Consider the following 12,363-nt stretch of genomic DNA (forward strand, 5'->3'; position numbering starts at 1 on the left):
TAATTTTTATACTTTAGATACTTCCTGGATGCTATTTTTACCTGGCCATGCTTAATTTATTCTCAGATCACTGATTTCCAAAATAATCAAGGATGGTATAGCCCCTTTGTTGTGAATTCAGTTACAGTACAACTCAGAATGAAAGTGCTGAGTTATTCAAGAGAAGGCAAACCTCACACCTCAATTACTTAATTGCAGGCATCAAAAAAGAGTAAATAGAAAAGCATTTAGTTTGGATATTTTTAAGAGTTTACTAGAATAAATGTGAGATCTTTTATATCAAAAGCTCCATTGACTTCTCTGACAGTACACGTTAATTAGTCAGCATCGCAATATGCTCTTTTCTCTTTTCACCAAAACCTGTTTCTTGACTCCTCAATTCTTTGAGAGATTTTTAAAAAAGAGGTACAAAAACCTTTCTAACAAGATTTGTAGGTATTCCTCTAGAAAGGTAATAAAAGAGAGTTCTGGTTGCAGTAGTACAAAGAGTATGTTGAAATTGGTTGTCGGACCTTTTAGTTAAAAATCAGGAATGCTTAAAAATTTTTAGAGAAATCTTCTGGGTTTCTTTCTAATTTTCATTTTGTAGAGGAATGAAGCCTAAAAAAAAAAAAAAAAGCAGAACAATATAAAGTGATAAAAATTTCAGGGCCTTTTTTCCCCCAGCTTTTATTTTCTTGAAGTAGAAAGTAGCTATCATTAATTATCTTCCCTTGTGTTCTCTATGTGAGAATATTTTTCACTCTTCTAATTATTTTGAAGTGGTCATCACTACTATATCAACCAACAGTAGGAGTAGAGATAACTGCTAATACACCTTTTATTGTTCGTTATGAGGGAAAACTAAATATCTTCTGCCTGTGTGCCCACGGTTACATTTTTCTGAGCCTTCAGCAGGAAACCCTTCACTCTGCACCTACCAGCACTATTATAACCACAAAGACAGTCCTGTGGCTGCACAGGTTCAGAAGACAAGGTCAGAGAAGGCCTGGGGGCTGCAACCGGCATAACACAGGAACAGGGACTAGCTTCTTAACTGCCCGGACCTACTACGTATGAACACCTGGACAGGTGGGAAAAATGATTCCACCAAGTTCCTTTGGTATTTGTATCCACTTTAGAGGCCTGGAGAACAAAGCGAGACAGGGAGTTGACTTTCTGGATAGCAAGTCATTCGTGTAATATTTGTAATTTATATAGTGTATAATAAACACGAACAGGTATACTTACTCCCTAATCCTTTCACACAATGCAATCAACAGTTGAAATGCTCTAGAGATGTTCACCTGCAACCTATGTACTCTTATTGATCAATCTCACCCCATTAAATTTAATTTCTAAATAAAAAACTTTTTGATCTTATGAAATATAAAATGCATATACAAAGTATACAAAACAGAGAGTGAAGCTTAGTTAGCAGGACAGATACCTGTGTAGCCACTGCTTTGATCAAGAAAGAGAATGAAACCAGCGCCCCAGTCACTGCTACCTCCTCCTGGTGTCCCCCGCAGTTATGCGCTATGCCGCCTAAAAGCCTTTTCAAGTGGGTTTCTACTTGTTTTCTGTGGGGTTGCCCAAGAGAAAGCAGAAGCATGGCTTTGGGGGGTTGGGGAGGGGGGTGGTCTGAGGGTGGGGGCCAGGAGAGGTTTGGTGGAATGGTAGCATGCATCGTTATCTGGATTTGTTACTCTGTCTCTCACAGGCCCGAAGTTCTGCTAGCACTTATTGTAATATCTGCCATGCAAACTGCTTTTTTTTAAAAAATATAAAAGCTGTAGTGATTCAGTTTCTCCAGAGTATGCTAAATTCTGAACCACTCATTGGAAATTGACCCTGTGGAGCTGCTATGTATCTAACACACAGTAGTAACTTGTTTCCACACACTTCCAGGACGTTAGCTTATTGCCAGTGGGTGGACAATCTCAATGAGACCCGGAAGATGCTCTCTCTTAGTGGTGGTGGCCCCTTCAGCAACCTGCTGAGGTGGGTCGTGTGCCACATAACGAAAGGAATTGTGAAACGCGAGATGCATGGCCACGGCATTGGCCGTTTCTCAGAGGAAGAGATTTACATGCTGATGGAGAAGGACATGCGGTCTTTAGCGGGGCTTTTGGGTAATGTACCACACCTTCTATTCTTTATTTTCTATCCTTGCTTTTTGCATGATTAGTAAAGCACTGTTAGTTTACTGATTTAAAGTTTGATTTTGGTTGGTTTCTTTGCTTCCATGTGTAGGTGGCAGTCCCACCACGAGTTTAACTGTGCTTGGGAAGTCCCTCCTGGGGCTGTGTGTGTCCATGGGCGGGTGAGGATGTGAGTGTGGAGTGCCTGCCCTTGGTCACCAGGTTGACTGCAGACGGCTGGGCTGATGTGATCTGTACAGGGCAGACCTCGAGTCTTCGCTGTAACGATTCATAAATATCACTTGAATTTAGGAGCTTCTATGTGTGAAATGATGGCCTCTCCTGGGGACGACTAATGTATAGGGAGCCAAGCTCTCTATGTGACTGGTCATACAACCTAGTCCTTCGGGGCTGCTGGTTTTGTCTGGAGAAGGTGGGTTTTTACTGGCTGTCCTTCAGCACCATCATCACCGCTCTGCAGCACGTTAGGAAACTCCTGTCTAGAAGTGGGGTTTGGGATTTGTTTTGTTGAAACCCACCTGGTGCCCCAGGAACTGGGGGCTGTGCTGGATGTAACCTGTCCCTGCAGGATGACCCACTCTCACTGGCTCCTTGCTGCTGCACAATCCAGATGCTTCCTGGACCTGGGGTCCACACCTGAACCCCAGCTCAAAGTAAGATTAGAAAATGGAATCCAGTACCAAGTTAAAGTAATACCACCCATTTGCCATATAAGGAAACTGAGGCACAGAAATGTTGTGTGACACAAGCAGTAAAAATTGTAGCCAGTAAGCAAATCCAGGCTGACACCACATCCCTAGTATTTTTGGCCCAACAACTACCCTGAACTTCCTTACAAATTGTGCCATAAAGTGGAGTTGTGTTATGTCAAGATGACTCCTTTTGATTATTTTCTGAAGTTTCCAGAAATGGCAAGTTAAAATGTAGTTCCCAATGTAATTTTTAATATGCTTTACAGCGTCGCTCCTGGAGGCCGAGTTGAGAATTAAATATGCAGTGCTGCCATTAGTTTAGATTTCCTGGGCTCTGTGAGTTGAGGTCATTCCCTTCCTTGGGAGGCTGGCTCCCCAACAAAGAGCTGTGTTAAAGCTGTAGGCTGAAGGGCATAAGTACTTGGAGAAATGAGCTCTTTTTGAAGCTGCTGTTGAAAGAGCCAAGTAATAAAGTGGAATTTGTAAATGGAAGTGAGGAAAACAAGCTGATTGCCAGCCAGCTATACTTGACTAATGGAGAATGTAGACCATTTCCCCCCACCCGCCCATGCCCCGCCCAGTCTGAAGCTTTTTATTAAGACATAAAAATGGCTTTGAGAGTCTTTATTTTTCAGAGTCCTTGTTGACACTGGGTTGGCACGTGTCAAAGAGCCAAATCTCTTGGTTATTTTAATAAGTATGTGATCTTATTTAGTAAAGAATAAAGGGAGGCAAGATAGTGCCTCCTTCAAAGGCAGTAAAAATGAGTCACTTGCCATGTGTGCTCCATGTCACCCTCATCAGCATGTATAGTTACAATGTGGTATAGTTTCTCAGGATGAATTAAAAAATAAAATTATTTTTTGTTTTTTTGTTTGTTTTTAAGAGAGAGAGGGACAGACAGGGACAGACAGGCAGGAAGGGAGAGAGATGAGAAGCATCAGTTCTTCATTGCGGCACCTTACTTGTTCATTGATTGCTTTCTCATATGTGCCTTGACTGGGGGTCTCCAGCTGAGCCAGTGACCCCTTGCACAAGCCAGCAACCTTGGGCTTCAAGCCAGTGACCTTTGTGCTTAATCCAGAGACAACGGGGTCATGTCTATGATCCCACGCTCAAGCTGGTGAGCCTGCACTCAAGCCAAATGAGCCTGCGCTCAAGCTGGCAACCTCAGGGTTTTGAACCTGGGTCCTCAGTGTCTCAGGCTTACAGTCTATCCACTGTACCACCACCTGGTCAGGTATAAAATAGTTTTTTTTAAGTCATAGATATTTGATGGATCACAGTTCTTAGTTAAATAATATATAGAAGATTAAAAGAAGTGTTTGTGATTAGTAATAGAAAATTTCTAGCGCCCTTTAAAAATATTTATTTATTTTTTAGAGAGAGAGAGGAAGGGAGACAGAAACATCAATTTGTTGTTTCACTTATCTGTACATTCATTGGTTGACTCTCATAAGTGCCTTGAATAGGGAATAAACCCAAAACCTTCATATATCAGGATGACGCGCTAATCGACTGAGCTACCAGGCCAGGCCTCTAGCCCACTATTAACCAAAAATACCCTTGGGGTTCCATACCTGCAGATTCGGAAGGCGCAGTATGGGGCAGAAGTGGTGATGTGGCTCAGGAAGAAGGTGAACTGTGGTAGAGCCAGGCGCTCAGGGAGAGGCCTTGTTGGGGAAAAGGTAAAGAGAGTTTGGCTGCAATTATGCCTGGAAGTTTAGGCCAGAAGTCTTTGAAAGGCAAGGTGCCACTTTGCAGACCCCTTCCCCTGTGGCATGCCAGGAGGAGAGAGAGCTGGTCTCAGTGAGCTGGGAGTCCAGTGGAGGAAGCCGGGCTCTAGGAAGAAACTAATTAGGGGAAGGTGTAGTCACTCCAGCAAGGGAGCTGCCACCTTTAGAGAATGCAAAAACCTTTCAGTGTGTCTGTGCTCCTAGTCATGTGGTTCTCATACTTCTCCCAATCACAACACAAAATTGCATTTTGATGCTTTTGGAAAGCCTCCAAGTTGAGCTGTTACTAAGGAAAGTTGAGGTGGGAATCCCTTGTGTGTGGGTCAGGGAACATTGTTGTTGGGCCTGAGTTTCTGCTCCCGTCTCTGCTGACCCCTAGGGCTTTGGTTGGGGTAACCTTCTGCAGGATGGGGTTAGGCAGGTGTGTTGGTGATAGTTCAGGTTGTTTCAAAGGGGTCTTAAGGAAGCTGTGCATTATCTGATCGCAGGGAGGCAGCACAGACTACTAATACCTAATGTTTTTTTGCTTTCACTTGAACTGTTATAGACCTTGTGTGATGATGACACAGCAGTTATGGGAAAAGCAAATGAATGATTGGTAAATAAAGTTGGTTTGGGAGAGATAATCATATAGGGGGAGAATAATAAAAATACAGTTTCATGTATGAGGCTTAGCTGTGCACCATTGGTGGGCATTAAATATGGGTTGCATGAAATGAAGGGAAGAGCTAATGGGTGTCAGGACACATTTATCAGACAGCCAATCTGAACTCCAGGGTCTGTGGATCTGGGAGCACTGTCAGAGCAAAAAATTGAAATTTGTGAATGCATTTAAAAGCTGGAATCAGAAATAGTGATGGTTCTACAGGTGGATCTGCAGTTTCCTATCAAAGAATGTAATTTCAGTCATGACTAGACTTAGGAGGGAGAGAATACTTGTAATAATTGGAATTTAGACAGAAGGGAAGTGCCCTGGACTGAGGACTGTATGAGTCTGGCTGTATGTTCAGGCACACAGAGGTGGGCTAGGCTCTTTGTGAGGGGCTGAAGAGACGGTGGTGAACTAGTTGGGCACAGCCCTGGGTAATTAGAGGTGCCACCCTATGGAGATATTGTTGTAAACACTTATAGCAACACTTGTGAGAAGTGCCAACATTGGAGAAGTACAAGGTTCAGTGAGGGCATTTTTGCAGGGGAAATTAACTTGGTTGGAGGGTTGTGGAAGGCTTCTGTGAGGGGATGATGTGTAAGCTGGGCTTGAAAGATAAGCTGGAGTTAGGCAGGCGTGTGTGGGGGAAAGGGGAGCCGGTGGGCCGGGGACAGGAGTAGCGTGGAATGTTGAAGGAACATCGCATGTGAAGGCTCTGAGATGAAAAGCATTTGGAATTATTACAGAATGAAAAGATGGCCAGTGTGTCTGAAAATCATGCAAGAGCTAAAGTATAGCATGAGATGGAGGTAGGCAGGGGCTAGATCACACAGGCTTTATGTGGCCCCTAAATAATTTTGGGCTTTAAGAGCAATGGAAGCCATCAGAGGTTGAAAGTAAGGGAAATGGCATATCCTTATTTGTATTTAATGTGCTGGAGGGACCAAGAATGGATTTGAAGTCTCAGTGAGGAGGTTCTATAGCCATGGTGATAGAGTTCGGCATAAAATGATGGATTAAGGATAAATCTTAGGGACAGAATTGACTAAAATTTAGTGATTTGATGTGTGTGTGTGGGAAGTGAGGGGGGTGATGGAGAGGGCAGAGGTGGGGATTAACCAAGTTCTTGACATGAAAACTTTGTAAATAGATTTGATGAAAAATGGAGGAAAGGGAAGATCATGAATTTCAGTTGTGGATATGCTGAGTTTGATATTCCCGTAAGATAGACATATAGGTAGTATGAAGAATATAAAGGCAGCCTTTCCAATCAGTGGAGAAAAGAGATTAATTCAGTAAATGGTGATGGCTAACCATTTGGCACAAAATAAGTACAATTTTGACTTTATGTCATACACCTGAATAAATTACAAATGGACTAAGCATTTCACTGTAAAAAATAAAACATAAGAGTGTCAGGATAAAATATAGAAACCTTTTATATAATCTTGAACTCTGGAAAGCTTTTTTAACATGGCATGAAAAGGAGGAACTGTAAAAGAAAACTTGAATTGCTAGATTACATGAGAAAAATAAAAAACCTGTATGTCAAAAATATCCATAACTAACCTTAAAATTGAAATGGTAAACTGAAAAAATATTTGCAACATGTGACTAAGGAGTTCGTATTACTAAATATGTAAAGAGCTTCAACAAATCAATAAGAAAAGTGAATACCTGAAGGGGAAAGTTGGGCAAAAGACATAAAAAGAAAATTTGTGAAAACAATTCAAATGATGAATAAATACATGAAAAATATTCAACTTCTTTAGTAATCAGAGCAATGCCAATTATAAGTTGAGGCACCACTCTCAATCAAATTGGCAGTTTTCTTGTGTGTGTGTGTGTGTGTGTGTGTATGTAAATAATGTGATATCGTGGCAGGTGTGGGGAGGCACTGACAGTGCTGGTAGGGATGAAAAGTACATAAAGTTGAACCCCATAGCTTCAAAAATCATACAATATACACAATTTTTTACTAAATGATTCAATTTTTAGGATTTTTTTTCTAATAAAATTTTGACAAAGATGTATCTCTAAAGAAGATGATAGTACTGATATGCTGAAATCTTGCAGATATTATTGCTGTGGATTTTTTGTCTTGTGTCCTCAGCTTTTGCTTGAAGTGGTAACAGAAAACCTAATTACTGGAGGGACTTGGCTGCTCTCCTTTTCTCTGACCCCTTCTGACCTCCTTATATTGTTAACTTTAGCTTCTTTTGGGGGAGGGTGGGTGGGTATAAAGGTTTAACCATGGCAGAACAAATATGTATTGGAATATCTTTAGGTGGCTCCTTTGTGAGTAATTTGCATTTCTTTCAAGAAGGAAGATGATCATTTTATCAGTTCTCGTTGGTCGCAGGCATACCTAAAGAAATTATTATTACTGCAAAGGATGCTCTTAAGAGCTAAGCATGAACTGTGGTGTGAGGAGGTTGGAGTCCAGTGGGACACCTAAGGCTTTTTTTCCCCTTCTTTTCCAAGTGAGAGAAGGGAAGACAGAGAGACAGACACCTGCATGTGCCCTGACTGGGATCCACCCTGCAACCCCTGTCTGGGGCCAATGCTCTGCCTGTAGGGGTTCATGCTCACAACTGAGCTATTTTTAGTGTCCGATGAGGAGGCTCCACAGAGCCATCCTCATTGCCCAGGGCCCGTAAGCTCGAACCAGTTGAGCCATGAATGTGGGAAGGGAAGAGAGAGATAGAGAGAAGGGGGAGGGAGAGGGGTGGAGAAGCAGATGGTTGCTTCTCCTGTGTGCCCTGACTGGGAATCAAACCCAAGACATCTGCACACCTGGTTGATGCTCTACCACTGAGCAGACTGTCCAGGGCCTGAAGGTATTTTTAATGGCACAAAGTTAAGTGATAATAAGGAGAAAGTCAAAACACTCAACTCATAATTTGCTTCTAGACTGGTAAGAAGTGAAATACAAACTAGGTGGAAAGGTTGCAAGAGAGCACTTCAATATTTTAAAACAACTAACAGCCTAATATTTTATAGTAATTAGCAAACTATTTTTATGTTATTTTTGTATTAATTATACACCAGGTGCTATGCTAGGCTCTTGGGAAACAAAGATGAACAAGAATGGTCTCTACCTGCAAGAAGCTTATCATCTAGTGGTGCTCAAGTCCTAGGATGTGAAAATGTCTGAACAATATCCTAGGATGTGAAAAATTTCCCATGTAATCTTGGAACTCTGTAGTCTTTCAGAAATGGGAAGGATAGGGAAAATGTCAGAAGATGGAAATAGGAAAGGGGAGGGAGAAGTAGAGTCTGATAGTGAAGTAAAATACTAGAATGAATTATTAAGTAGATAGCTTTCATGAAGAACTTTCATTGGTTCATTGTGAATAAATCACACCAAAAAGTGACCACTGTGTCTTCTTGACTTGCTGGACTTACTAGTTAGATAGACCATCTCTTGATTTCTTCAAACCACTGGATACCATCTCGCATGATTTTCTTGTAAGCAAGATGGCTGGGTTTTATTTTTAATTTTTTTTTTTTTTTACAGGTATAGAGAGAGAGTCAGATAGAGGGATAGATAGGGACAGACAGACAGGAACGGAGAGAGATGAGAAGCATCAATTATCAGTTTTTCGTTGGGACACCGTAGTTGTTCATTGATTGCTTTCTCATATGTGCCATGACCACGGGCCTTCAGCAGACTTGAGTAACCCCCTGCTCGAGCCAGTGACCTTGGGTCCATGCTAGTGAGCTTTTTGCTCAAGCCAGATGAGCCTGCGCTCAAGCTGGCAACCCCGGGGTCTCGAACCTGGGTCCTTCTGCATCCCAGTCCGATGCTCTATCCACTATGCCACCACCTGGTCAGGCCAAGATGGCTGGGTTTTAAAGGGGGCTTCATGGACATGTGTGGTGACACCAAGGTTTGTTAGAGTGCTCTGATGGGGAGGAAAGGGACTCTTTCCACCCCTGCGTCACCTGGAGCAGTTCCTCTCGTATCTGTTTATACAGTTTGTTGGAATTCTGCTGTTTTTTGTTTGGCAGAAAACTTCCCCTACCAAGGACAAAAGCTTGACAGCCCCTGGATTATTGTGGCGGATCTGTGGCTGGTTGAGTAGCTGCACCCTCACAGTGCTGATTAATAGACTGATAGAACCTGGAGAGCTCTCCAGGGACTCTGCTCTTTCTCAGTGACCTGTTGACAATTTCAAAGGCCCATTTAATGACTCGATGTTGAAAAATAGCTAAAAAATTGGACAGAAAAATCAGAATCAAAGTTTTCAAACTTAACAAGAAGAAACCTGATAAGAGATACGTCAAATTCTGTCCTAGGCCCCCAAATTGAATAGAACAAATGTAGGGTGGGAAAGGACATGTGAGAAAAGACATGATTTTATTCTCAGTATGTCGCCAGTGTGATGGGCTGCCAAAGAAGCTGATAAAAACCTAGCCTGTTCAAACAGAGCATAGTGTCACAACTTGAAAGTTGTTTTCTCAGGGAAGTTTTCTGGAACTTTCTCCCGGTGAGTGTCAGGCAAACTGTTGTGTGTTCCCAGACACTGGTGCATTCTTCCTCAGAGCGCTCCCTGCACCTCTCTCAGTGGTTTGGTTGGACTCTCTCCCCACCTGGACTTGGCTCCAGGTCTGCTGGACCCATTCCTGTCTCCAGGGCCTGACCCAGTGCCTGGCACGCACTGGGCGGCCAGCAGGTGTTTGTTGAACAAAGAAGAACAATGTTCACTCCTGGGATCCATCTTTTATAAAAAACAGTTGGTCAAACTAGAGCATATCTAGAGGAGGGTGGGTAGGAAGATGGCTAGTCTCAAAATAATTTTATTTTTGAGGAATCTGAGGATTCTGGAGAATGGGTAGTCTGGAGAAGTGAAGGTGTATGGGTCACATACTAGTTTTTTTTAAATTTATTAATTTTTTTAGAGAGAGGAGTGAGATAGAAATAGAGAGAGAGAGAGAGAGAGAGAGAGAGAAAAAGGAATGGGGAAGGAATGGGAAGCATCAAGTCTTAGTAATAGCTTCTTGTTTGTGCCTTGTCCAGGCAAGTCTGGGGTTTTGAGACCTCAGAATTCCACCAGGTCAGTCAGTGCTTTATCCACTGTGCCAACACAGGTCAGGCATATGCTAGTTTTTAAAACATGTTGAAAGTGTATATTGACTTAGATTGCTGCAGATGATGACCATATTTGGGGAGAGGAGAGGAGGACAGAGAGGACAGTGGGTGTGTATGTAAGAAAATGACAATGGATTACAACTCAGGGTAATGCAGCACTGTAAACCAGACCTGACCAGAACGGGAAGGGTTTGCCTTGTGTGGCACAGCAGCCTTCTTTGGAATTACCCTGACATGAGGTCGATGGCCAGCACCAGGGTAGCTGAGGAGTCTTCACGGCAACGAGGTGCTAAACTGGAGATGGTCTCTGGGAGTTCTTCTTGTTCTGATGGTTTCATGATTTTATATTCATTCTCTAGAGAAGCACAAAGACTGTTTTCCAAATTATAAAAGAAGGCAGAAGCAAAAAAATAAATAAAATAAGACAGAGGCCAAAGTGGAGATTCATTCCCTCATGTTGGGCTAATCTCTTTGACTGATTTGTGTTGAGGTGGTTACTCATGTCTATTGAAGACACAGAGCTTTACATGATCTGTATTTACTCTGTATCTCTGGTTATTAAATCTACTTTTGAACAACAGAGGGTGTCTAATAAACCTTTCTTCTAATTTTACACTTCTTTCAAAGGGATTTTTACTCAAAGATTTAGGACATTAGCAAACTGTTTTTGTTTTTAAAGAGTTTGGGAAGGGGCTATTTGAATAGCTGCTCTTCCTACTCTGTGTAATTATATCATGCGAACAGCACTGTGTTCACATTAGGCCCTCCGGATGAGGCTGGGAGCCACCTGGAACACAGCAGCCACACACTGAGCCTCTCAGTGAAGGTGACGGGGAAGCTTTCAGGCCGAGGCAGTAGAGAAAGATGAGACACGTAGGGTTACACATCTGCACTTCTCATTGCAGTTAGCCTATGCTGAGTGATTTTGAACAGAGGGCAGAGGAGGAGAATGAAGGCATAGAAGTAATTCTACTTGTCAATCTAGCTAGAAAGATGAAATCCAGAGATAAAAAGAAAATGATAGACACAAGAGGAATGTACTGGAACCTTACAGCAATGTTTCCTAATGCAGATTCTAAGTTTTTCCAAATTACCTGTCTAGAACAGTGGTTCTTATCCCTGATTGCTCATAGAATCACCTCAGGGACTTTTCAAACACAACTGCACAGGCCGTATGCCAGGCCAAATAACTCAGGAATTTTTTAAAACTCAACAGGTGATTCGAATGTATTTGTAACCTAATATAGGGCATGGGGGAGGATGGAGGGGCGGGCCCAGGTGCTGGGAAGACAACGGTGGGTGAAGGGAGGAGCCATGGAAGGGGCCACAGGAGGAGACCATGCCTTGGTTTGGGCAGGTGTGAAAGGGAGAAAATTGTAATCTTTTGTAAGGGAGGAGGTAGAATGCAGAACAAACCAAGCCTACGTCAGTTTTGTTGAGAGGCTGACCCTGACTGGATCTGTCTCCATGGTACTTAGGCCTACTGTTTCCTGACCTTTGCATCAAAAACCTGTTATGTAGACTACAGATTTTTTGTGTGGATAAGTTTTAGACACTCTTTTTAACAGCATCTTGAGGTGTTGTAGTCTTCTGGTGCCCCTGAGAGCTAGTTATCTTATAGATGAGGAAGCCGAGTGAGGGTCAGAGAGGCCAGGGACTGGGTCTCAGGGTGCTCAGCTAGTCACAGTGCTTTTTATTTTTACTTTTTTGCTCCAGTACAACTTTTGTATGTTTGCCTTGATGCTTGTTAAAACCATATGTAAGGATGGTAATACTTTGACTTGGAAACCATGGATTTTATTTTTACCTCTATTGATTGGTTTCTGGTGAGACTCTTAACCTTTTACAAGTTTGTACTGGAGTCCTTCCTGTTCTCGCCGACTGAAGTGGAAGTGACTTGCTCTGAAAGGTCTTTTCCTATTATTCAGTAACTCCGAATTGCTTGCTGTTCACTAATGGAGAGGACCATTAGATCAGATACTCTGAAAGCATCAACTCTTCTTTTCTTTTTTTTAAAATTGAATTTATTAGGGTGACACTAGTTAAC

At 42.4% G+C, this 12,363-nt stretch overlaps 1 protein-coding gene across 3 annotated transcripts in view; it reads left to right on the forward strand.

The window, feature by feature from the left end:
- The window catches only part of FAXC (failed axon connections homolog, metaxin like GST domain containing), a 66,864-nt gene that overhangs the window by 24,651 nt on the left and 29,850 nt on the right, over nt 1–12,363 (forward strand). For all 3 annotated transcript variants that reach the window (XM_066358840.1, XM_066358838.1, XM_066358839.1), the window contains one exon: nt 1,891–2,114. In XM_066358840.1, the coding sequence (XP_066214937.1) occupies nt 1,891–2,114 (224 nt within the window). The remainder of the gene's footprint in view (nt 1–1,890; nt 2,115–12,363) is intronic.

Source organism: Saccopteryx leptura, chromosome 1 (assembly GCF_036850995.1).
Source record: "Saccopteryx leptura isolate mSacLep1 chromosome 1, mSacLep1_pri_phased_curated, whole genome shotgun sequence".
In the NCBI taxonomy this organism is placed as follows: Eukaryota; Metazoa; Chordata; class Mammalia; order Chiroptera; family Emballonuridae; genus Saccopteryx; species Saccopteryx leptura.